Source organism: Schistocerca serialis, chromosome 3 (genome assembly GCF_023864345.2).
Source record: "Schistocerca serialis cubense isolate TAMUIC-IGC-003099 chromosome 3, iqSchSeri2.2, whole genome shotgun sequence".
Taxonomy (NCBI): domain Eukaryota; kingdom Metazoa; phylum Arthropoda; class Insecta; order Orthoptera; family Acrididae; genus Schistocerca; species Schistocerca serialis.
The window spans coordinates 523,036,789-523,061,255 of record NC_064640.1 but is presented as its reverse complement, the minus strand read 5'-3'; the positions used below and the strand labels follow the sequence as shown (position 1 = coordinate 523,061,255).

General features: G+C 40.1%; 1 protein-coding gene across 3 annotated transcripts in view; it reads left to right on the top strand.

The window, feature by feature from the left end:
- The window catches only part of LOC126470399 (kelch-like protein 5), a 288,827-nt gene that overhangs the window by 211,653 nt on the left and 52,707 nt on the right, over positions 1 to 24,467 (top strand). For all 3 annotated transcript variants that reach the window (XM_050098244.1, XM_050098245.1, XM_050098246.1), the window contains 2 exons: positions 10,485 to 10,601; positions 17,498 to 17,593. In XM_050098244.1, the coding sequence (XP_049954201.1) occupies positions 10,485 to 10,601; positions 17,498 to 17,593 (213 nt within the window). The remainder of the gene's footprint in view (positions 1 to 10,484; positions 10,602 to 17,497; positions 17,594 to 24,467) is intronic.

Sequence of the window (24,467 nt, the reverse complement as noted above, 5' to 3'; positions counted from 1 at the left end):
TCTGTGTGTGTGTGTGTGTGTGTGTGTGTGTGTGTGTGTGTGTGTGTGTAATTCTTTGTGGGACCAGGCTTTAAAAACTTCTTGTCAACATTAGAGGTTTTTTTCCATCTCTCAAGGTGTTATTCAGTGTATTGGAATAATCTACTGGCTCATTCCTTGAAATGTGTCCATCTTATTCCTCTAAGTGCACACCAATGGCATGTTTATGCCATAGTGCTTCTTACTGCACAAGTTGTGCCTTACTGTAATGTAGATTTTGTAATAGATGATCAGTGAAGCGGTACTGTTGAAAAACACACACACACACACACACACACACACACACACACACACACAGGATTCCTGATGTTCTTTTAGTGACAAACAAAATCAAATTAACGAAGAACTATACAAAATAAGCCCACTTGTCAGATTGAGGTTACACTCCCTCTGGTCTGGTCTGGCCTGGCCGGGAAACACTTATGGTACAAGCTGGCCTCATACATTTCTAATAGGGACATATATGGATAGCTTGCTGGCTACAGGAATACCTCGACATCATGCAGAAAGTTAACAGGCACATGTGCCAGGCGTGGAGATGCAATGTCATGATGAAAAATGGCACCACTATACTGTTGCATGAGGGGTAACAAATGGAGCGGCAGGATGTCCATGATGTATTGTTTTCCCTTCAGAGTTCCCTCAATTACTACCAACCATGACCTGAAGCCATACCTGATGGCTCCCTACACCATGACCCTAGGAGCAGGCCTTGGTGAGGTAGGCCTCCACCAGGGGTGCTGGCACAGGGGGGCATAAATACTGACCCAAGGGGGAAAAAATTAAGGACAGTTTAAGAATTAACTGGGAGGGTTATGTGCATTCTGCTACCCCTTTCACTTATGAGAAGCAGTCTTTTGCTGAGCCCGCGAATAGAAACGTACACCGTTGTTAAAATGTCATTCCACTTTGCTACAGTGTTGTTGAATCCAAAAGGTTGGTGAATGGGTACTGTAACAAATTCAAGAATAAGCCTTCATGGCTGAGAAATAATTTTTAGTCATTTTGTCCATACACATGTATACTCTATTAATCTTGTAAACACAGCTTCAACAAATTAAAGATGACAAAATATAATTATGGTCAAGTATGGGTCAAAGCAGACTGTCAAATTTAGCTATCTTGTCGATAAAATATTACATGGTAACAAAACTTAACTTCAGTGATGTAACCAGCTATGCTCAGAGCAAGGAAATGCAAAGAAAATTGTAGTAAAATACAATACCTGGAATGGGATATGTTCTCAGCTCATAATTATAGCCCTTTTTCTTTTATTTCTGATTAACAATTTATCAGAAACAAATGGTATCTGTTCTTTATTATACATGGTACTAAAACCAATGTACACTAGGTGTCATAAACTTAAAGTTAAATTTTGTTTTATTTTCAGTTTTTTTACGAAATTTATGTCATTGCTAATTTATTTGCTACTATGACGCATTTAATTTTTTGTGTACAATTTTTTTCATCCACATAGTTCAGTTAACTAAGTCCACAGCTCGTGGTCTAGTGGCTAGCGTTGCTGCCTGCGGATCACAGGGTTCCAGGTGTGATTCCCGACTGGGTTGGGGATTTTCTGTGCCTGGGGACTGGGTGTCTGTGTTGTCATCATCATCATCATCATCATCCGTGACAATGGCTCGATTGGACTGTGAAAAAAATTTGGACTTTGTACGGGTGCTGATGACCACGCAGTTGAGCGCCCCACGCTCCAATCATCATCATCATCATCATCATTATTTAACAAACATTTAGTAGTATTGCTCCATTTTCATTAAACCTACTAACAAAATTAAAATATTTGCTAAATCTACTTTAAAACAATTTAGAAGGCAGTTTTGGGAAGGTGGGGATTTGGAGGGGATGGCAGCTTTTGCAACGTTGCCAGGGACACAGGAATTCCTTGGTATGTCTCTGGCCAAGAGTAACACTTCTGTGCCTCTCCAAAACGTTGGAAGAATGGAGCCTCTCCTCAGGTCTACACCATACTCGCCAACAAGTTAGCCAGGGAAGTGCAGAACCATTACTTATCACTGAATACTCTGTGGCATCAGTAATCGGCAGTCTGTGCCAATTGTCCCAGTGGTGTTAATGGCAGTGTATTCATGGAATGGTAATTCCCTAGTTTGGCTGCTGCCACTCTCTGACTAATGGTGTGGGATGACACAGAACATTGCATTGAGTCCATTACCTGTTTTTGGATGGCAGTTGCAGATGTGAAGGCATTACTATGTGCTTGGTGCACAACCGGCAATCCTCCCTTGTGGTGGTCAAATGTGGTCGACAGGAACATTGACAACTTGACATGTCCTCATGTTCCCATGCAATTGAACAATGGGCTATTGCCGCATCAGAATGCCCATCAAATCTGGATACTGCACAATTCAACCAGCTGACCAAATGGAGATGCACGATGAGGCCCCTTTCGAACTCTGGCAGGTGCTGCTAACATTGTCTCATACATGTATGCTACATGTCTGTGTCTTTCAGTGATTTTCTGGGCCCTCCACTTTTTCTTTCTTTCTTTCTTTTTTTTTATTTTTATTTTTTTTTTTTTTTTACGAGCAGTCAAACTGTAGACCATTATCACTGCTGACAGGTTTTTCTAAAGAGCTTGAAAAAATCTTCTATAAAAGACCTGTGAATTTCATAGAAAACAATCATTTCTTTTCAAGCAACTAGCATTTATCTGTAAAAGCAAACTCGCTCAAACTGATCTTTTTGCCTTTCTGAAGAAACCTATAAGATGCAGAACAAAATCCTTGATATTTCAAGAGTTTTTTTATGTGTTTTGTCACTTTATCTTGTTGAGCAAACTAGGAGGTAACCCATACATCAGTTGGTGAACTTGTATCAACAGAAAAGGAAACAGATAGATGAACTTGTATACCAAGAGGGGAGTAGCATAACCCTCTACTCTTTCAAAGAACAAAATTATGGCCTATACTTTTTCCACTTCTTTAAATGATGTAGACTTGCCCAGCTGTTACCATAAATATGTTAAATTTGTGGAGGACACCAGTCTACTGATAAAAGGAAGGTATGCTAAGATTTCTGGAATGAAGCAGAGAAGTGTACTCCACACATTGAAAAGTGGTTTTCTGCAAGTAATCTTATATTAAATACATAAAACCTGTTATAACACAATTACAAACAATAGAGGGCAACCACCTTGTAGTACTAACTGTAAATCTATTTGGTAAAAACCTTGGAAACATGCAGATCACAAAATTCCTTGGAATATGAGTCCAAAATGATCTGAAATGGGACAAGCATTCACAATGTGGAAGTTGTTAATTAAATTCTATCTGTTATTGCATCAAAATTCTTTCAAAGCAGATGGAAAAATAACTTGTAACTTGTGTATGCTACCAAAATGGACTTATTGGTATTATATTGTGTTGTATTGTTGTCTACACAAATGAAGTAGAAACTTGGCAAGAATTTTAAATTAAGACTAGGGTATTTTAAGTTAAGAATAGGGTTACAGTTTTTATTTTTAAAAGAACTATCTGATTTTACAAGGATACATCATTTAAATGTGTGCACATACAGCACTGATGTACCTTTTACATTAAAGTTTTGAATCAGAGTTTTCATTTATTTTTAACAAAAACTCATTCTACCCTCCACTGGATGCATGATAAACATCCAGACACTAGTCAGATTTGTTATATACTTTTGTCAACATGTCTAAAGTTACTGTGTTCATTGCTGTTGCTATATGGCATTGCATTTCACACGAAATTGTTTTAATAGAAGGCACATAGATCTGGTCTTTCACAAACCCCATCAAAGAAAATAAAGGCCATGAGATTAGGCACTCTTAAGACAGGCAGTGGTGCAATGTGAGAACCGCACATTGCTTATGGCTGATCCATCACTGAGGCAGCTCATTATTGGGAAATGTTCTTACATGCAGTGTCAGTGGTTCTCAATCCTGTTGAAAAATAAAAATTTCAACTTGTTCTTGCAATAGTGTAAAAGGTGGGTGTCCAACATACCCACTGTATAATTGGCAAAGGAAGCTAGCTATCTGCTCCTTCTGACTATGTTGCTGCTACTGACAACCATATAAACCACCCACTTGACACTGCAGCCAAGGTAAACATTTAGTTTCAGTATGTACATTAAAATTTACCCTAAGTTGGTGTGTCCACTCCTGTAAAAGGTAGAATCGTGTGAAATCAAATGAATCTTCTTGAAACACCATGCAGTGTTATATGGCCCATGAATTAGAAACATCATGAATCTGTTACAAAAATGTATTTAGGAAACTATAATGGTGGACAAAAAGTAATGCCTCCTGTATCATAAAAATGTTTATTAAATACTTAAGGGTGAAGGAGACCACTCACCAAAAGTGTTGAGTCATCAACAGGTGTGCACATGAGCAAAAGAGGAAGAAAACTTGCTAGCTTTTGAAATAAATCCTTTGTGAAGCTAGAGCAAGTGCACAAGCACACTACATTGTGCCAGCTGGACAGAGTGCCGGCATTGCACTTCAGCAGGTGTACTGGGGTGTGGTGTGGTGAAGTGAATAATTAATGTGACATGGAGACATGGATAGGGAGAGGGTGATAGAACATAGTAAATGGAAACAGTTGGGTTATGGGTGTGGAGACACTGTGTTAATGGAGAATGAGGCCAGGAGGCTTATGGGAGTGAAGGATGTGCTGCAAGGATAACACCCATCTGCACTGTTCAGAAAAGCCAGTGGTGGAGGGAAGGATACAGATGGCCTGGGTTGTAAAGCAGCCATTGAACTTCAGCACATTATGCTCAGCTGCATGTTGGTCATGTGGTGGTCAACTTTGTTCTCGGCCAGAGTTTGGTGATGGCCATTAATTCTTTTAGACAGCTGGTTGGTTGTCATGTCAACATAAAAAGTTATGCAGTGATTGCAGCAGAGTTAAAAAATACAACAAGACTGCTTTCACAGGTGGCTCTGCCTCTGATGGGGCAGAATAAGCATGTGACAGGACAGGATTTGGAAGTGTTGTGTGGGTGGATTGGCAGTTCTTGCACCTTAGTCTTCCGTAGGGGTATGATCCTTGTGGCAAATGGTTGGGGGTGGGGTGGGAATGTTATAGGGTTGGACCATGATGCTGTGTAGGTTGGGTGGGTTACAGAACAGCACTTTAGGATGCATAGGAAGGATCTTGGATAGGGTGTCCCTCATATATAGGCATGATGATAGATAATCAAATCCCTGGCAAAGGATAGGATTTAGTCATTCCATTGCAGTATGATATTGGGTGACAAAGGACAGTTCACTTTTTTAGCTGATGCGTGAAAGCACTGGGAGGATTAGGGGCTTGTAAGGATATGGCTGAGCAAGGCAGCATTTGTCATCACAGATGGCCAGGCTGTGAGTGTGATTTTTTGGTGTGCAAGGAGTGACAGCTGTCAAAATGCGAGTACTGTTGATGGTTAGTGTGTTAAATGTGGACAGAGGTGGATGTCAACCTTGAGGAAGGTGGCACATTGGTTTGCGGAGGACCAGGTGAAGTGGACAGGAGGGAAGGTGTTGAGGTTGTGGAGAAGTGATGATCGGTTGTCTTTGCCATCATGAGTCCAGATCATGATAAGGTCATCAGTGAAATTTAACCAGACGGGAGGTTTGTGGTTTTGGGAGGCTAGCAATGTTTCCTCTAGATGGCTCATAAAAAGGTTGACATAGGAGGTGTCATTCGGGTGCCAATGGCTGTGCCACAGATTTATTTGAGTGAGTTAGTGGGTTTGGAATCTGAAGGATATTGGGAGAGGTAGTGTTGGATAATGATAAGGCCCTGGGCATCAAGGATGTTGGTGTATGGGGAGGTGGCATCAGGAGCACAATAAGCAGCTGCAGTGGGGTACCCTAGAGTATTGGGTTTTTGGATTTTGGGCAGCTTGTTGACAGTGGGTGAGAGGTAATCAGGGGAGAGATCTGGTATGTGTCTGAGGATTTCTGTAGGGAGTGGAGGTTACGTTGGCCTTCAGAAATGGGATCACTCGAACAGAGCTTGTAGGTGGAATAGCCAGACAGATGGTGGGAGCCTTGTGTCCAGTAGTTACTGCAATGCATCATGATAGTGATGGACTCTCTTTCTGCAGGGAGGTCGATTGGTCAAGATCCGTTTTGAGATTATGTTGTGAGTGACTGTCCTTTCTTCTGCTGAGAGGTAAGTGTTCATAGGAAGGGACCTGGAGGAGGATTGTTTGGCCAAGTTGGAGGAAAAGCATCCCTGGAAGGTGTTTACTCTGTAGGTCTTTGACAAATCCAAAATTATACTGTGCAATCCTTGTTACATGCACCACATATCCACAATTGAAACCCTTGCCCTCCAAATCTTGGAAGAGCATTCTGGATACCACTTCCATAAATTTTCCAACCTGTCAATATCCCACTCCCCCTTTGGAGCACCACTGCCCATCAACACCTATCCTACCCACAGTGAAAACTTTCGTCAGCCCTTCATAGCAACCAGACCCAGCCTAGCTGATTGTTTCAATTTGCCACATCCACCAAAACTCTGTTCCAACACTCCATGAAATCCAGAACCCAAACAAACCTAAAACACAGTTGTCAACCTTGTGACCAGAAACCTCAGTCCCACAGACATATCAGTCCTTTCCAAAGGCCTTACCTCCAGCCTCACACCCAAGTTTAACCATGCTGGACTTGTCAAAGACCTACTTTTCTTCTCCTGCTCCCTACAGTTCAATCTTTTCTTTGCCACCAATCCCTCCAACCAAAGCCAATCTAATCCCAACATTGAAGCATGCCTCCCTCATTTCATGCCACAATCCAACTGTGACCTTTCCTCCTCCCATCTAACCACCCCCTGGTCACTTTTCAGGAATTCCGTTTCTCCAACTTGACCTTGGCACCCTTTCACAGGTCTCTTCCCAAAAAACAGCAACCTCTCAACAGTAGAGAAAACAGCCATTCACAATCACAAGGTGGACCCTGATTAATCATCCTCTTTGCAGACAAAGGCAATGCCATTTTCTTGATGAGTGGTAGTAACTACCTCATTGAAGGCTTCTGCCAATGGTCTGACTCCTCCACCTGCAAGCTGTACTGTAATAATCCCGTCCAAGAAATCTAACATAACCTCCAATCCCTACTGAAATCCTTAGGCCCATCCCAGAACATCTCCCCTGATATCATCTTCCTCCTCACCCCAGTGACACCCTGCACACCCACCCTCTGTGTGCTTCCTCGGAGTCCCCAAGCCAACTATCCGGGATGCCCCATTTTAGCTAGTTAGTGTGCTCCTACTGAAAAAATTTCCGTGCAGGTTGATAACACCTCAAACCATTTGCCATAAACCTAGCCTCCCACATCAAAAATACTAACCATTTTGTTTATCGACTCTCCGCTGTCCCCACCTCTTTACCTAATGGGTTCCTACTTGTTACTGTTGATGCCACCTCCCAGTAGACCAACATTCTTCATGTCCATGGCCTTTCTACTATCCAACACAACTTCTGCCAACATCCTTCAGGCTCCAAACCCACACTACCTCAATCCTCAAAAATCTTCCCAGGTACACCATCAAACCCAACTACTTCCCTTTGAGTGGAAGTTATATTAACAAATCTGCAGCACCACCATGACATGCTCCTATGTCAACCTTTCTCTGGGCCATCTAGAGGAAACATACCTAGCCTCCTGAAACGACAAACCCATTGTCTGGTTCAGTTTCAGTGATGACATCATCATGATCTAGACTCAGAGCAAAAGCACTTGATTATCAGTCCTCCCAAACCTCAACAACTTCTTCCCAACCACTTCTCCTGGTTCTCTATAAACCAACGAGCCACCTTACTAGACATGGATCTCCAACTCTGTGATGGCTCCATACATACCTATGTCCTTATTGAACACACTAAGCACCCACATACCCGCATTTGAACCACTGTCATCTCTTCTACACCAAAAAATTGCTCCCAGACCACCTGTAGATGGTGCATTTACAGTGGCAAGAACTTCTTGCTCAGTATGCTGAAGATCTCGTGAGGACCTTCACAGACACTCACCATCCCAACCCAACCTATTCACGAACAGGTTTTCCATGCAACATACTCACAAACCCCTAATACTCCCACCACCCTCAAGCATCGAGTTACAAAGGTGCACTGTCCTTTGTCACCCAATATCACACTGAACTGGAATGAATAAATGCTATCCTTTGCCAAGGATTTGACTATCTACCATCATGCCAAAAATGAGGGACATCCTATCTAAGATCCTTCCTACCTTCCTAAAGTGGTATTCTGGCACCCAACCAACCAAGACAATGTCATGACCTAACCCTATGCCACTCCCACTCCCAACCATTTGCCACAGCGGTCATGCCCCTATGGAAAACCCAGGTGCAAGAACTGCTAATCCACCTACACAGCACTTCCAAAACCAGTCCTGTCACAGCATTATCCTGCCCCATTAGAGGCAGGGCCACCTGTGAAGGCAGTCTTGTCGTATAACAACTCTGCTGCAATCACTGCATAATTTTTTTATGTTGATATAACAACCAACCAGCTGCCTACCCGAATAAATGACCACCACAAACTATGGCCAAGAAAAAAGTTGACCACCTAGTGGCACAACTTGCAGCTGGGAGTGACAGGCTCAAGTTCAATGGCTGATTCATAAGCCAGGCCATCTGGATCCTTCCCTCCATCATCAGTTTTTGTGAACTACATAGATGGGAGTTGTCCTTATAACACATCCTTTACTCTGATAACACTCATGGCCTCAATCTCTGTTAACTCACTGTGTCTGCACCCTCAACCCAACAGTTTCCCCTTCACATGCCACATTACCCTGTCCCAATCCATGTAGCCGTGTCACTGTCATCTTGCAAAGAACTCCACTGACTCCAACATGTATGCATTACATGTAGTGCCTGTGCAACTTCCACCTCTCCCTCCCACAGTTGTAGCCAGCAAACCTGGTGCCTCCCTCCAAATTGCTAGCTATCCAGCCCGAACCCCCTTGCTGCCTGGCATTTGCCCCTCCCCTACCCATCCCATTTGATACAACCCCACCCCACACTAATCCACCTGCCAAAATGCAATCCCGGCAATATGAGTTCAGCCAGCACTACCTATTGACTACCCAATGCTGCTTGTATTTGGTGATTGGTCTCCTTTATTCTTAAGTACTTACATTCTGCCAGAACTTTCCTTACAGAAAAAATAGATCAGATCATAGCCTGAACTGTACGCTAACTATTTTTCAACATAGTCACCACACATTTGTATATCTTCACTAAATGTTTGAAATCTGGCATCAAGACCAGTTAGCAAAAATTCGGGTGTTTTTCTTCTTGACCCATGAATTCAAAGCTGTTTGCTAATGGAGAAATGGACATTGCAGACAAACTGCACAGTGGCCAGCTGACATCTATCACAGATGCCAATTGAGGATGTGCTGATGAAGTGATCCCAGGAGACAGACGCATTAGAGTTCACAGTGAATAGCAAAACCTGAGTTTTAAAAATTGTGGATCAAGGAGCAAAACACTGAATTTTTCCAAACTAGTTTTGATGCTTGGATTCAATGATTGTGCAAATGTATAAAGATGCATGGTAACTATGTTGAATGGTAGTGTTATATAGAGGACATTTCAGGCTATGATCTGTATTACTTCCGCTGTTATATGTTCATTATTAAATTTTTATGACTCGGGAGGCATTACTGCTTTATTTACTGTTGTAAAAATTCTCCCAGTGCCTTGTTTGTATATTCTGGAAGTAATGATTAGCAGAGATTGGATGTAGAGTCTTAATGACCACATGCAGTCATCTGAACTCCTTGGGATCAACTTATGTTCACTGCAGATGAATCAAATAGGGGACAAAATAATTGAGCAGTTATTTAATTTTAATATAATAATACTTCTCCCTGGTGGAATAAAAATGACAATCCATATGTGAGAGAGGAGGATGTATAAATATGCTATCCCAAAATTTGTTAGATCCCACATGGTTGTGTGATATCATTAATTTAAATGTGCTGTGCTTTCTTCAGTTTGCAGTTTGCCCATAATTTTTGTGACATTCTTCCTACACATCCTTCATCTGTTCTGTAGTCGGTCAGTAAATTGCCTAGCCTCAAGAAATGACACGGTCTTTAGTTTCATCCCATGGAGGAACCTTTGTACTTGTGTAATCTGGCTCTGCTTTATTTTACTTAAAATGGCACCGACAAATTGATAACCTAAATTAAATGGCTCGGTACATGAAGATTTGCAAAACACTTACAAAATATGAAGGTAGTATCTGATGATTAGATGTAAGTCATACAGTACAGATAATTTTTCTGGCTGATTTAATTTAAACTGTTCATTTGTAAATTGTTCTTGTCGTCTCATGGTATTAATTGCTTTGTTAATCATTAATCATCATAAACGTAATGAACTGCATTACTGAAATAAAATTTTTTCCAGGAACACTTCATGGAAGTTATAAACAGAGAGGAATTCACAAAGTTGTCTGCCGATGAAGTGGAAAAATTACTTAAGTCAGACGACTTGAATGTACCATGTGAAGAAAATGTTTTCAATGTAAGTTGACATATACTTAAGCCATCGCCAAAGGTACACATTATGCAAGTTTTTTCTTGAATTCATTGAATATTATTTTGTCTGAAGACCAGAAGAATTGTCAAGGACATGTAGTAAAGACATTTCCCAATCATCCAATCCAGAGTATCTGCTATTGGGGGGGATCCAGATGTGAGTTGTAAAATAGTCATTGAAGTTGAGCATGTTGGATCCAGTGACATTGCCTCTGTGTGGTGAACTTCATTCGTGGCCATTGATTTAGGTAGACAATTTGTTGGTTGTCATGCCACCACAAAGATTATGAAGAAGTTGCAGCAGAATGCTTTCACAGATTTTCTTGGGATGTCTATTGATATTGAAAACAAAAACATCCCAGTGGACCATTGGACTGCAATGACATCAAAAGAAATGGGAGACCTTGTGTAGCTAGTCCTAAGGAGAGTAATGAAAATCTGATTGATGTAATATTGGTAACATCTTGTGCTGAATAAAGTAAGCATGTCAGACAAAACATTTAAGTCTCCCTCACCCCGAGGTAACATCATGGTAATACAATGTAATGTTACCTCTAGCCTTTGTAATAAGCTCAATTTGGCAAGGAAGAGCATCAACAAGTTTATTCAGTTATGCCATATCCAGCTGAAACCAAATGTTGATGATTATACCACATAGAGCTGCCAAATTGCAGGGATGTCAATTTCTACATTTCACCCACTGTTCTAAATGGTACCAGAAGTTTTCTATGCGATTAAGACCTGGTTAAGTAGCAGGGCAGTTGAGGTGTGATAGGGATTGGTTACGTGAATGTTCGTCAAACCAAGAATGTTGAGTTCACAGTACTCTCACCATGAAGAGTTAAAAGGAAGGGCAATATTTGGTCACAAACAGTGTTTAAATAGACATTTTGACTCTTGTTCTCAGAAACATGCATAAGTGGGACCAAGTAGTGTTACGAAAAACACCCCCACAAAATTACAGAACCACCTCTGGCCTAAACTACACACTTACACACTGCAGGTTAAATGTCTCAGTTGGGCTGGCGGTGTACTTGACCCTTTGCATCATTTCAACAGCGGAAAAATTGTGACTTGTAGAACCACACTGTTTGTCTCCAGTCAGCTACTGTTGAGTTTCTACATTGTTTGGTATCATTGTGGCTTTACATCTTAGTGTAAGCAGTTACCTTTTACGAGGTACCATTCTCCAAACAACCTTTCCATGCAGTTCCATTTTAAATATTTACTAAAAAACTGGTTGAAGTGAATCTTCATTCGCTAATTGCTAACAGCATCAATTACTGTCTGATTTGAAACTAATTGTCATTAATATGACATGATGCTCATTTGCAGTTCCTGTTAATTGGAATCTTTCTTTATGCCCACTGTTCTTGTGGCATGTTTCATAGTTGCAACTGGTAAACAATTTCCTGTTGACACATGGGACAGTCCATGTTGATACATCAACACATCCAGCAACTTCATTTGCAATGTGGTCATGGGCCCATTCAGACATGATACCTCCATATCAACCTGTTATACTTTGCTGATTCTGTACAACTGATTCGCTCATACACACTGTTTCACTGTCATGGTGGAGGGTCACATGATTGTCTGGTACCAGTTCTACACCATCTAGTGACCATTGTGCTCTTTTAAGAGAGTGATTAATATTTTGTCCATTGATGTTGTTTATTGTTACTAAAAGGCCTGAGGATTCATTTAAAAAATTCTTAATAAAGAATAAGAGAGACTTAAAAAGATCGCAAAAATAAGTATAGAGGCTGGGAGACAATATACTTCTGGTGGAGGCAGCCGGACACATCAATTAAGTGAAATGTTAAAACCACACTACATTTACTGAACTAGGCACTGATATTTTCCTGTCAAATAGATGTGATGGTAATCTTTATTTATCAAGAAATGATGCTGTGATATATAGTTCTGTTGAATTCTCCACTCTTTTCTTTAATCTGTGATGGATCTTGAGCACTCAGTTTATGGCTAATCAGTTGCTTCAGACAGAAAGCTCTTTGTTCATCGTAACCTATATTTATACTTAATACATGTTGGTCCTTATGTAACCAAAACTGTCAGCTACATCATAAAATTGGTTGAAATTATTTGTTTCATTTTACTTACTATGATTGAAGTTTTTAGTTTTGATTTCCCTTCTAGGAATTATGCCTAATATTTCTAACATTTATAGAAATTCAGGTATTTTTTTTGCAATTTTTTTTTGTAGCGTGTTCAGCAAGTCTGTTTTCGTGTCAACCCTGTCCAATTGATATATTATAAACAAGACTTACATGTGAATGTAATTGACATTCAGTGAGGGACTGTGATTTTATTTTGCTGCACTGAATCTTAAATAAAATTGGTCTTCTGTGTAACCTTAAATTATACAAAAGATAATTTGAATTAAGTTGCTTTTTAATTATGATGTGTAACTTTCGGTGATGCTATAACAATGATGTCGGAAACCACCATTACAAAAGAAGCTGCCTCAACTGAAGGCGGGCACAGAGAACTGTGCCTGGTAACAACACTAAACATCAATGACACTAATGCACTATGGTGGGCAATCTACATGTCACAGGGAGTTGGCACTCATAATTATTAACAAACACACCAATGGTGTCTGTGTGTTACGCGGAAATCTGACTGTATCTTCTGGGTGCTTCATATTATTTTCTGGGCACAGTACAACCATATGATAGAAAAATTGGTGTACTTTCAATTAATACAGTTGTGTGCCTACATAGTCATGTCAGACAGACAGATCTTTTGATGTTATTGTTGAAGATTCCTGAATGTAATGAGTATGCCATGAGGTTTTGGGATTGCAGCCAGATAACATCAACCTCTTGGCACTATATTTCAGCTAATAAACATCAGTTGCAGGAGTTGGACAGAAATATGGAAACACTGTGAGAAATGCATGCTTGAACATAAATGCTGATTCTGGTGAAGCCCACAGGTGCATTCTTGTATTTGACCACAAATGGGAACAGTGTAATGTCCTCAGTATGTTCAGAGTGTTACTTGTTGTCATAACTGTGTTCTGTGTAGTTGTGAGTGCATTATATCAGAGCTTAGTGCATTTGAACATTGTCAAATTATTGATGCTCATATATGGTCAAGTTTATATCCCAAGAGTGAAACATTGAGTGGGTTTGGTGGTGATTTGGACAGCCATATTGTGGTATTCCATTTACTCCATGGTTACTCTGCAAGGTCATATTAAAGCCAGGGTTATATGACAATTTTGGCTGATCAGATCTAACTCATGGTACAATGTTTGTTCCCTAATGGAGCTGCTGTGTTTGAAGATGACACGGCTCCTGCTCACACAACTTGCATTGTCCAGGACTGGCTTGGTGAGCAGATGGATGAATTGTTGCATCTGCCCTGACTGCCACAGTTACCAGATCTCAATATTATTAAGCCTTTGTGGCCTGCTTTGGAGAGAAGGGTGCACGATTGCTATCCACCTCCATCATTATTACCTGAACTTGGCACTGTTTTGCAGGAAGAATGGTATAAGATTCACTGAAACCTGTACATGACCTGCACTGAACTATATTTCCATATTTTTGTCTACCCCCTTTATTACCAGCTGAGTTTTACATTGGAGATTTCTGCTGCACATTCACAAGTTTATACCCAAAAACTGGTGTGGTGGCATTGTGACCATAATGTCAACAATACTTTAAACTCTAACCTTCATCTATGTTACAATAGTCTGCAGGAAGCAGAGAAGTAATAACAGGTTGAAGCTTTTGGAGGGAGTGGAAAAAACTTTGATATCTGTCAATTGTAGGATCAATGCCTAAAATAGGCAGATACCTGGGTTTAAATCCTGGAAATTGTGCAAATGACATAGCTGTACAGGGTGAAGCAAAGTTCGTGCACTCGGGCTTCGCAGCGTGATTCCTCACATACCAGCGATAAAAAATGTTGCTCACAAAATTTCGTCAGCCGAGTACATCCGCAGAAAAAGGACGTTAAAGAATGGCAATCTGGCAACCCTGTAACCCCGTGTATGGTAACTATCTCTGTCAGTACATCTGATGTACAGTTGGTGCAGTGGATAGAGTTTTGAGTTAACATGCAGGAGATCGATGGTTCGATCCTGGGTTGAGGTATATGTTTTTTATTTGGTAAATGTAGTCCAGGTGGTACGGTATCTGGCATCTTAATCGTCAATGACGATTGCAGTTGGCCCTCAAGAAAACATCTGCACTTGCATACTACAATCGTAGAAATGTAAGATTGGTCAGCTTTGAAAGAAGCACATTCCACGTGGTGGTGTGAATTTATTCACACCACTTCATCTACTAGATGTGAAACTTGTATTCCTTGTACCCTTCTCCAATGGTCCCATAGATTAGTACCAATTATTATTCTTGCCTCATTCAGGTCCATTACATTTTGTAGTGCCTTAAGTTACCAGTAGGACTGGGAACGTGCTTTGTGACTCATGTCGAAACTTGGTTACTATTTGTGTGTTACCACCATGGTCCCACTAATTATACCTTTCAACATTGAGTCTGGTAACCGCATGCTGTTTAGTATGTATCTTAATGTATTATTATTATTTCCTTCACTTTCTCAGACATTAAGTCCGGTTAAAAATGGAGTGACGCGGACCTTGATCAAGTGTCACTTCCTTTTAACTGTACGGTATATGTTACATTGCATTTAGGAACTTTTGGGTAATTGAACATGTATCAATAATTACGGATTTCTGTAGTTGTATTTATATGTTTGGATGTAGCTGTATTGCATTGATGTACTGGTGGATATTGTGTGGTATGACTCCTGTAGTTGATAGTATAATTGGTATGATGTCAACTTTATCCTGATGCCACATGTCTTTGACTTCCTCAGCCAGTTGGATGTATTTTTCAATTTTTTCTCCTGTTTTCTTTTGTATATTTGTTGTATTGGGTATGGATATTTCGATTAGTTGTGTTAATTTCTTCTTTTTATTGGTGAGTATGATGTCAGGTTTGTTATGTGGCGTTGTTTTATCTGTTATAATGGTTCTGTTCCAGTATAATTTGTATTCATCATTCTCCAGTACATTTTGTGGTGTATACTTGTATGTAGGAACGTATTATTATTATTATTATTATTATTATTATTATTATTACTATTATTATTATATCGATGCAATTGTGGAAAAATCACATCTGCTACTGTTAGGGAAACAGCGTAATTTGAAATCGAACATTTCACAATTAGCGGTGTCGGGATGAATCATGCAGAGTAATATTTGTCAAAGGTGTAATGCGTGTTAGGTGGAACAGCTCGCAGGACTGGCGGTGTGTTTATACTGTATGCGCTGTCCTCCTGACAGGGACTAGTTGCGAGCGAAGTAACATGCCTGTGACAGAATCCAATGCAGCGTAGGAAGGCAGCTGCGTGTCTCACAACACACGGTCGTTAACGTTGTGCACGAGCATGGGCTGCACCCCTATCATTATGCTTTCACGCAACGCCTGCATCCTGAAGATCACCATCAGCAGATACAATTCTGTGAATGAATGGTTCCAACAACAACAGGAAGCCAACAATGACTTTGTGAACATCATAATATGGTTTGATGAAGCAGCATTCACTCGTGAGGGTGTCATCAGTCTGCACAATGCCCACCATTGGTGTGAGGCTAACCCGAAAGTCACCTGTGATCATGGATATCAAGTTCGCTTTGGTATCAACGTCTGGGCCGGAATATTGGGCGACAAGTGTTTGGGCCTTTACATGTTGCCTGCATGAAGGTATCATGTATTCCTATCAAACTATCTGCCTCACGCATTGGAAGATGTTCCACTACATGTTCGGCAGAGAATATCGTTCCAACATGATGGTGCACCTCCACACTCTGGAATTAATGTGCGACAGTATTTGGACAGAACATTTCCAGGAAAATGACTGACATAGAGATCCAGTTGTATGGCCACTGTGTTCTCCTGACCCAAATCCCCTGGATTTCTTCCTGTGGGGACACCTGCAGGAGCACGTGTACTCTACTCCGCCGAAGAATGTGGAAGAATTGGTGGTGCATGTTCATCCTGCTCTTGTTGCTGTGGACACAGCTTTGCTGCGAAGGGTCCAGAGCTGTAAGATCCGGCGGGTTGCGCAATGTTTGGACGTGCAGGGAGGTGGCTTTGAGCATCTGTTGTTCTGAGGACAACATATTCTGTTGTGAAGGTCATGCGATCATTAATATGGACATTATTATTGTCACTAGTTACTAATGTCAGACATCTGAGTGCTCATATTACGTGTAGTATAAATGACAGGAAGATGTTGTGTTATTGTACTGTGCTATCATCTTTAGCATCTCGAAATTGATATTGTTTTTGTAGTTATTCTGTCCTATGACAGGTCCTTTGTTTCAACTGTCTATTTCTAATTTGACTAAACAAATATTTGTTGTGTTCAGCATTGCAAAATGTTGTAAATTTAGGATACAGAATGAAACTAGCAAATGAAAAAATGCGCCCTAACCCAGGATCGAACCCCCGATCTCCTGCAGGTGGTGACAGAGATGTTTACCATACATTTGATTACAGTGTTGCCAGATTGCCACTCTTTAATGTCCTTTTTCTGCTGATGTACTCACTGTACAAAATTTTCAGAGAGATATTTTTTTATCGTTGGCACATGAGGAGTTGGGCTGCGATGCCCGAGTGCACGAATTTCGCTTCACCCTGTATTTTTTAAAATACGTGGTGGCTATAGAACTCATCATGAACCTAATGCAAACAAAATATCTATGTTGACAAAAGTTGTTCAGTAATATTGTTTAAAACATACTAGCAGATCATTTTAATTGTACCTGTTCTCCCTTGTTTTCTTTCGAAATTTGCACTGTTTCTTCTGTTACAGGCACTCATGACCTGGATTGCACATGATGAAGAAACGAGGAAGAAAGATGTCAGCAGACTACTAGGCCTTATTAAACTCCCTTTACTGTCACCTGCTGTAAGTGGTTTTGTGTTTTTTGTTTGTATTTTAAATCAGAAACAAAACTCGTGATCATCTGTTACAAATTCAAAAGTACAATTACTTGTTATGAAAAATTGTGTGTTTCATTTGTGTATGCATTTTGGCAGTACAACTGTACTGCATTTATATTACAATATTCTTCCAGTTGGAGCTATTTTACAGCTAAATTCGTCGTCATAACATGCTTTACACAGAGCACGTAACTTGGAGTAATTGTATATTATTAATATAGTTATTTCATGGTTAGCCATTGTACATATTGCAACATCAGATACTGCCTTAACAAGAGACTTATACTGGTAAAGATCAGAACCACAGTCCAGCCAGCCTGACAGTTTTATTAAATCATGCAAGTGTAGTGTTTGGATTGTTTCTGTCACAGGTAACTGATAATTCCTTCCTGGTCCTTGTCAAAAATTACTTTTAATAACACCACTGTTCATGTGAGTGTGAAATCCTAACAAAAAGAAATGAAGTTATGTCTAAACAAGTGTACATTCTTTAGCAAAAAGAACTCTGGTTTCTATTTAGGCAAGTCTTGGTTTTCATCTTGGTGCAATACAATAAATCTTAAGTTCTTGTTTGTAATAGTGCTTTCAGTGGTATTCATGGTCTGATCAAGATGCCATAAACACACTTTCTTCTATGTCTTCTTCTCGGATTGAAGTTAAGTTTCTAGTATCAGAAACATTTTCAGTAGTTAGTGTGTTGCAGCTTGTAGATTTGATAGGTAGTAATAAAGATTTACTGAAGGCTTCCATTCAGTCCCATGGATGACATAGTAGCAAGCATCCCTGGTGTAGAGAAACAACTGAAAGGTTTGAAAGCAAATAATTCACTAGGTCCGGATGGAATGCCATTTCAATTTTACAAAGAATACTCTACTGCATTGGCCCCTTACCTAGCCTGCATTTACAATAAATCTCTCACCCAGGACAAAGTCCCAAGTGACTGGAAAAAAGTGCAGGTGACTGCAGTATATAAGAAGGATAAAAGAGTGGACCCACAAAATCACAGACCAATATCCCTAACTTCGGTTTGCTGCAGAATCCTTGAAGATACACTTGGTTCAAATATAATAAACTTCTTTGAGGCTGAGTAGCTTAAGTCCACGAATCAGCATGGTTTTGGAAAGCATCGCTTTTGCGATACTCAGCTTGCCCTTTTCTTGAGTGATGTACTGCGAACTGTGGATGAAGGGCAAGAGGCAAATGCCATTTTTATTTATTTCCAGAAGGCATTTGACATGGTGCCCCATTGTAGGCTGTTAACAAAGGTACGAGCATATGGAATAAGTTCCCAGATACATGAATGGCTCAAAGACTTCTTAAGTAATAGAACCCAGTACATGGTCCTCTATGGCAAATGTTCGTTAGCAACAAGTGTATCATTGGGAGTGCCCTGGGAAAGTGTGATAGGACTGCTGCTGTTCTCTTTTTCCAAATGATTTGGCGGACAAGGTGGGCAGCAATGTGTGGTTGTTTGCTGATGATGCTGTGGTGTGTGGTAACGTGTTGAAGTTGAATGATTGTAGGAAGATAAAAGACAATTTAAACAAAATTTCTAGTCAGTGTGATGATTGGCAGCTAGCTCTAAATGTGGAAAAATGTAAGTTAATGCAGATGGGTAAGAACAACAAACCTGTAACATTTGGATACAGCATTCTGGTGTCCTGCTTGACACAGTCAAGTTTTTTAAATATCTGGGCATAATGTGGCGATATGAAACGGGCTTGTGAGAACTGGTAGGGAAGGCGAATGGTCGATTTTGGTACCCACCGCCATGCACCTTATGGTAACGTGTGAGGTATATATGAAGGGTCTTACGCCGTAGTGAACCAAGTGATATTTTTTTTAAAAAAATGAGTTCTTCACAGGAATTTTAAAATTATGACAATTTGGATGCATTTGGTTCAGAGTGACAAAAATAACATTGGGGAAATTTCCCACAAATTTGCTTAACCAGGTCACTTGTATCTTCCGAATGACAGTGATATTAGGGATATAGAGAGGAAACTACAGCATTATCCAGAAATATTTTCCCCTCAACGACTTTATTGTATTTTTGAGAATGCTAGAGTAAAGAAAGGTAAATTTGAAGTTGTAAAAATGGATTGTAGTGACTTCAAAAGCACTGTGGTACTGGAAAAAGCAATGACTAACAGAAAAATAAATCTTTCTGGAGAAAAGATTGAGTTGCTTAGGATTAAGGAAATGAGATTTTCAAAAGAGAAGCCAGGGATAATAGAGTACAAATACAACCACAATGACATGGAAGTGAATTTCAATAAACGATTGACTGCTCACCACTGTTCTCTCAGTCAAATTGCACTGCCTACACTGCATCCATCACAGTGCACACTATGTCCTGAGAAAATGAAAGATATTCAGAGCCTTTTAGTATATGTACCCCCAATATACCATGAATTCTATAAGGGTCTCAAAATGGCTGAAATAACAGAAATTATCAATGGCAGTAATGAAGAAGAGTAGTAATACAGTACTCATATGGGTAACAGGGAAGCATAAGCATTGCCTTAATTATATTCCAAGGTACTTTCCTAATTATAGAAACTGTTTAATAATGCTGTATTACATAAATAATTAAATTATTTCTGCGTGTTTCAGTTGCCAAATAGATCTATGTATGGGTATAATACAAAAAGAAAAAAAAAACTTTACTTTATATTTTGTATCTGAAGTGCATTAATGTGGTGCGTAAACAAAATAACCTGATGGACATTGATTTTTACGTTGTTTCTCTGCAGCATTAAGTTTCATACTGTAATTAAATAATGTGCTGCAGGGCTCAAAATGTTTGTAAAAATTTCTCACACCCATTATGCACCATACCACATCTATAACCATAAATATATTTGAATAAATAAGTTGCTGCAAACTCATAACTTCAGTTCTTTATTTCTCAAAACTAACTGTCACTTAGTTCACTCTGGCAAAAGACCACTGCTATGTAGATATAGGTAGATGTTTATTTGTTGTTTTGAGGTTCATGTTTGCAGTTTTGCAGTCCTGTTACACACTGAAATTTCTTCACCACAGTACCGTAGCATGCCACCAGAGGAGCCAAAACAAAATAGTGCATCATACTGATAAAGTGGAGTATCCTGTAGTAACACATTTCTTGCAAAAAGGAGAACATTACTGCAGCAAATCAGGTCAAGTTAGTGAAAGTATATGACAACAATGATCCATTATGTAACACAGTAGTTATGTGGCACAGACTCCTCCATGCACTGCAACAAATCTAAGTGATGTACAGTAAAGTGGTAGAGCATCTCTCTGCGAAGAAATGGGAATCGGAACAAATCGAAGGCCCACGTGCTAGACGACTGGCATTTCACAGTCAAGGTGATGGTGGAAAATCAACCTTGGCTAGTTCGCATTGTCTTGAATGTTATTTTGAACATAGCAAAGATCACTGCTTGCTGGGTTCTGTGACAGTTTACACTCATTCAAGAAGCTATGGAACTGCGGTGGCAGCAGGAGAAGTTATACCAATCCACAAGACTTCTTTAGCTGCCTGTCACCATGGGCGAGTGCTGGGTGTATCACTGTGAACTCAGACAATGAAACAGAACAAGCATTGGAAACATGTTGATTCACTACTGTGGAGAAAAGTCAAAGTGATGCTGAGTGCAGTATGGCAGGGTTGGGGAGAGTTCATTAGATGGTGACAACTGGTGAAATTGTTGTGCTAATGAAATTAATTCACACACAACTGAGATTCTTGAATAAATTATCCCTCACATAGGCAATGCTGATTTCTTTGCCTACTTGCAGTAGAGGTTTGTGTCCTGTAATTTTTTACTTATAGTGACAATATATTGCAAGGAATAAGGTAACCGTAAAACCATTACACAATGCAATAACAAGATACAATTGTCATTGAAAAACATGTACGAAGGGTATGTTATGAAGTTGCTCAGATTACAGCATTGGACTACCAGAACCATGTTCAGTATTTTATGTTAGAATCTAGCTGTGGGCAAAGGGTGCCCTGAAATGAAATGAAACAATACAAATGAGACTTGTACTAAATATAGCACTGAAAAGAGAGAGGGGGGGGGGGGACTGTGGGTCTTCTAGATGAGGCTGTCTGGCATCTGGTATATAATGTGCATGTGCTTAAACTGAATGAAATTATGGAGTATGCCAGAACGGCTCACCTCATAGAAGCTGTTCCCATGTCAACACATTGGAAACAGTCGCGATTGGGCAAAGACAGCCACATAACTAAGTATTGTGAAAAAGTCAGAGGGAACAGTGGGATGCTGGCACTTTCATAGACTCTAATTTCAGATTTTAGTTTAGTGAAGGGACTAACTGCTCTGGCAATTTACAATTAATATATTTAATTGGCCAATTAATTTTGATTTGTAGCTATAACTTTTCAAAGGGAGGGTAGCTGCTGCTCTTTTGTGCCTGTTTTAGAAATGTGTAAAAGTACTGCAACTGCTCCGTACAACTCTCTTACTCAGAAACCATCCATTTAAACTTGCCCAACACATGCATACTTACATAGGTTAATACTACTATGTTGCACAAACCAATAAACAAACACTCGCACAGCATGACCAGCAAAAATCCTCCACTGAACACCAGTGTTCATCATAGCACATGACATAAAATAACATTACAAAAAATGTAATTATGGGTTCTGATAGCCTTTCATTCAAGTGATTTAATTGGTTTTTAACAACTGAAAACAGTGTATCTACTATGTTTACAAGCCTACCATAATTGTAGCTCAAATGAAACACATACATGAACTGAGATATTGATACCGTTATGTCTGAGTCCTGTACTGTACATAACACTGAGGAACAACAAAGTCAGTGATGGACAACTGTTGGTCTGCTAGGTAAGGCTATCAACTGGCAGCAAATGTAGGTCCATGTGCAGCTGTTGACAAAAGGACTGATGATACAAACTGATCTTGACATCCTCATTGTAGATAAACAGGCAGACAAGGTGAGGAGCCATCAGTTGGGTGTGCCAACTACCTACTACATGGACCTTCATACTGCAGTTGGTGTTGGTATTTCTATTTGAGTTAGGGGCATGGCTCATTACTGGCTGGTAGTCCTTGAAGGAGCCATGTGGCCTTCCAGGAGAAGGCAACGCCCAGCAGGGCAGTGTGGACAAGGTGCGGTGAAAACCAGACTTCTGCCATCCCTTGTGTGGCCTCACAAGCAAGCACTGCTGCTCTCAGTCTATTAACACCTTAGTGTCAATGAGGACACCTACATTTTTCCCATGACACTGCATATTTATATAAGCAGTGCAGTATAAAGTTTCATGCATATTGCCCTCTTCAGCCAGTAGATCTACTAAGGAGGGTTCAGTCTTGGTGTCTAGTTGTCCCCTGGGAGGTAAAATCTCAAACCTGTTGACTTGTAAAGTCTGCACAGGGAGCTTTAAGAGGTGTAACATGAATTTGGTGTTTCCCAGTGTAGGGGAGGTGATCTGGTGTAAGGAGAGGTGAAAAGGGGAGACTATCTGCGGGATTGCTTCTCTTCTCACTATTTATTGGGTTCTCCGTTCAATGTTTCCTACATTGCCCATGGCCTGTGAGTGTAATTCATATGAAGTGGTGGTTCAGCTTCCTGAACTCTGTTCTCTTGCATCTTGCCTTCTCTGGGACAAGCCAGAAGACACAATTTATTCAGAACCTGGTCTGTACAAGAACAGATGGATATAACTTTTACAATGACTAAGCCATTATTTTACACTGAACAAGTTGAAGATTAATTTGGAGAAATAGGCACATTGGAAAAAATGCAAAATGGATCACTATTGATTAAAGCCATGTCTGGTGCACAAACTCAAGCACTTTAGGCATATGAAAGACTACATGAAATACCAGAGACTGTTATTCCGCATAAAACTTTGCACATGATACAAAGAGTAATCTTTCACAGAGGCCTTACAGTCCAGACAGCTGAGAAACTATAAGCTAATCTAACATGGTGAGGTATACGTTATGTCCAACAGGTACAAAAAGGTCCTTTAGATAACAGAGCAGGCACCTTCATCTTAGCTTTTGAAGGAACTTTGTTGAAGTTATGGTGTGCGGGTGTGACATGACACCTTACGCCCCAGTGCCCATTAGACATTATCGATGGTTGTGTTTTGTACATGTGCCATTCTGCTGCACGGCAGACCCAAAATGTGGAAACTGTGTAAGATCACTTTGCGAAAATTGTCCTTGCAAACAGTTGCCTTTCTGTTTAAAGTGCATGGGCACAATCCCCCCATTCAGCAGTTTGCCCAGTAGTTAAAAAAGAAAAAAAAAATACAAGAATGTAAAATGATGGACTGTCAATTGTATCCTGAGGCAAGGAGAAAAATATGCATCCAGTTGACATGATGACCATTTATGCCAGTGTCTTAGGTATCACCCCACCTAGTTAGTATTTCAAAACCAAATCTGCCAAGAACATACAACAAAAATGAAAAAAATTATGTGTAAGAAAGATCTTCAGCTGTCTAGACTTCCAATCTTACAGAGCCATCAGCAATCTTCCATTGGATACAGCAGGAGATACTTCATATCCCTCTGACAGCATAATAGCAGCAGCGCTGTCTACTGCTTCGTCTTCCCAAAACATTACATGTGTTGTCAGATATTAGTCAGTGGTCAAAAGAAACTGGGCCATAAATTTGAAGAAATGTCTGAACGTCGTCTTACCCGAACCTGTGACCAGAAACATTACATGAAGGAAAACAACAAAAATAGAAAAAGAAGATGGTAAAAGGTAGGATACAAACAAAACAAAGAACTAATTTGGTGGTTCCAATAGAATGGAACTCTCCTTGACAGTAGAAGA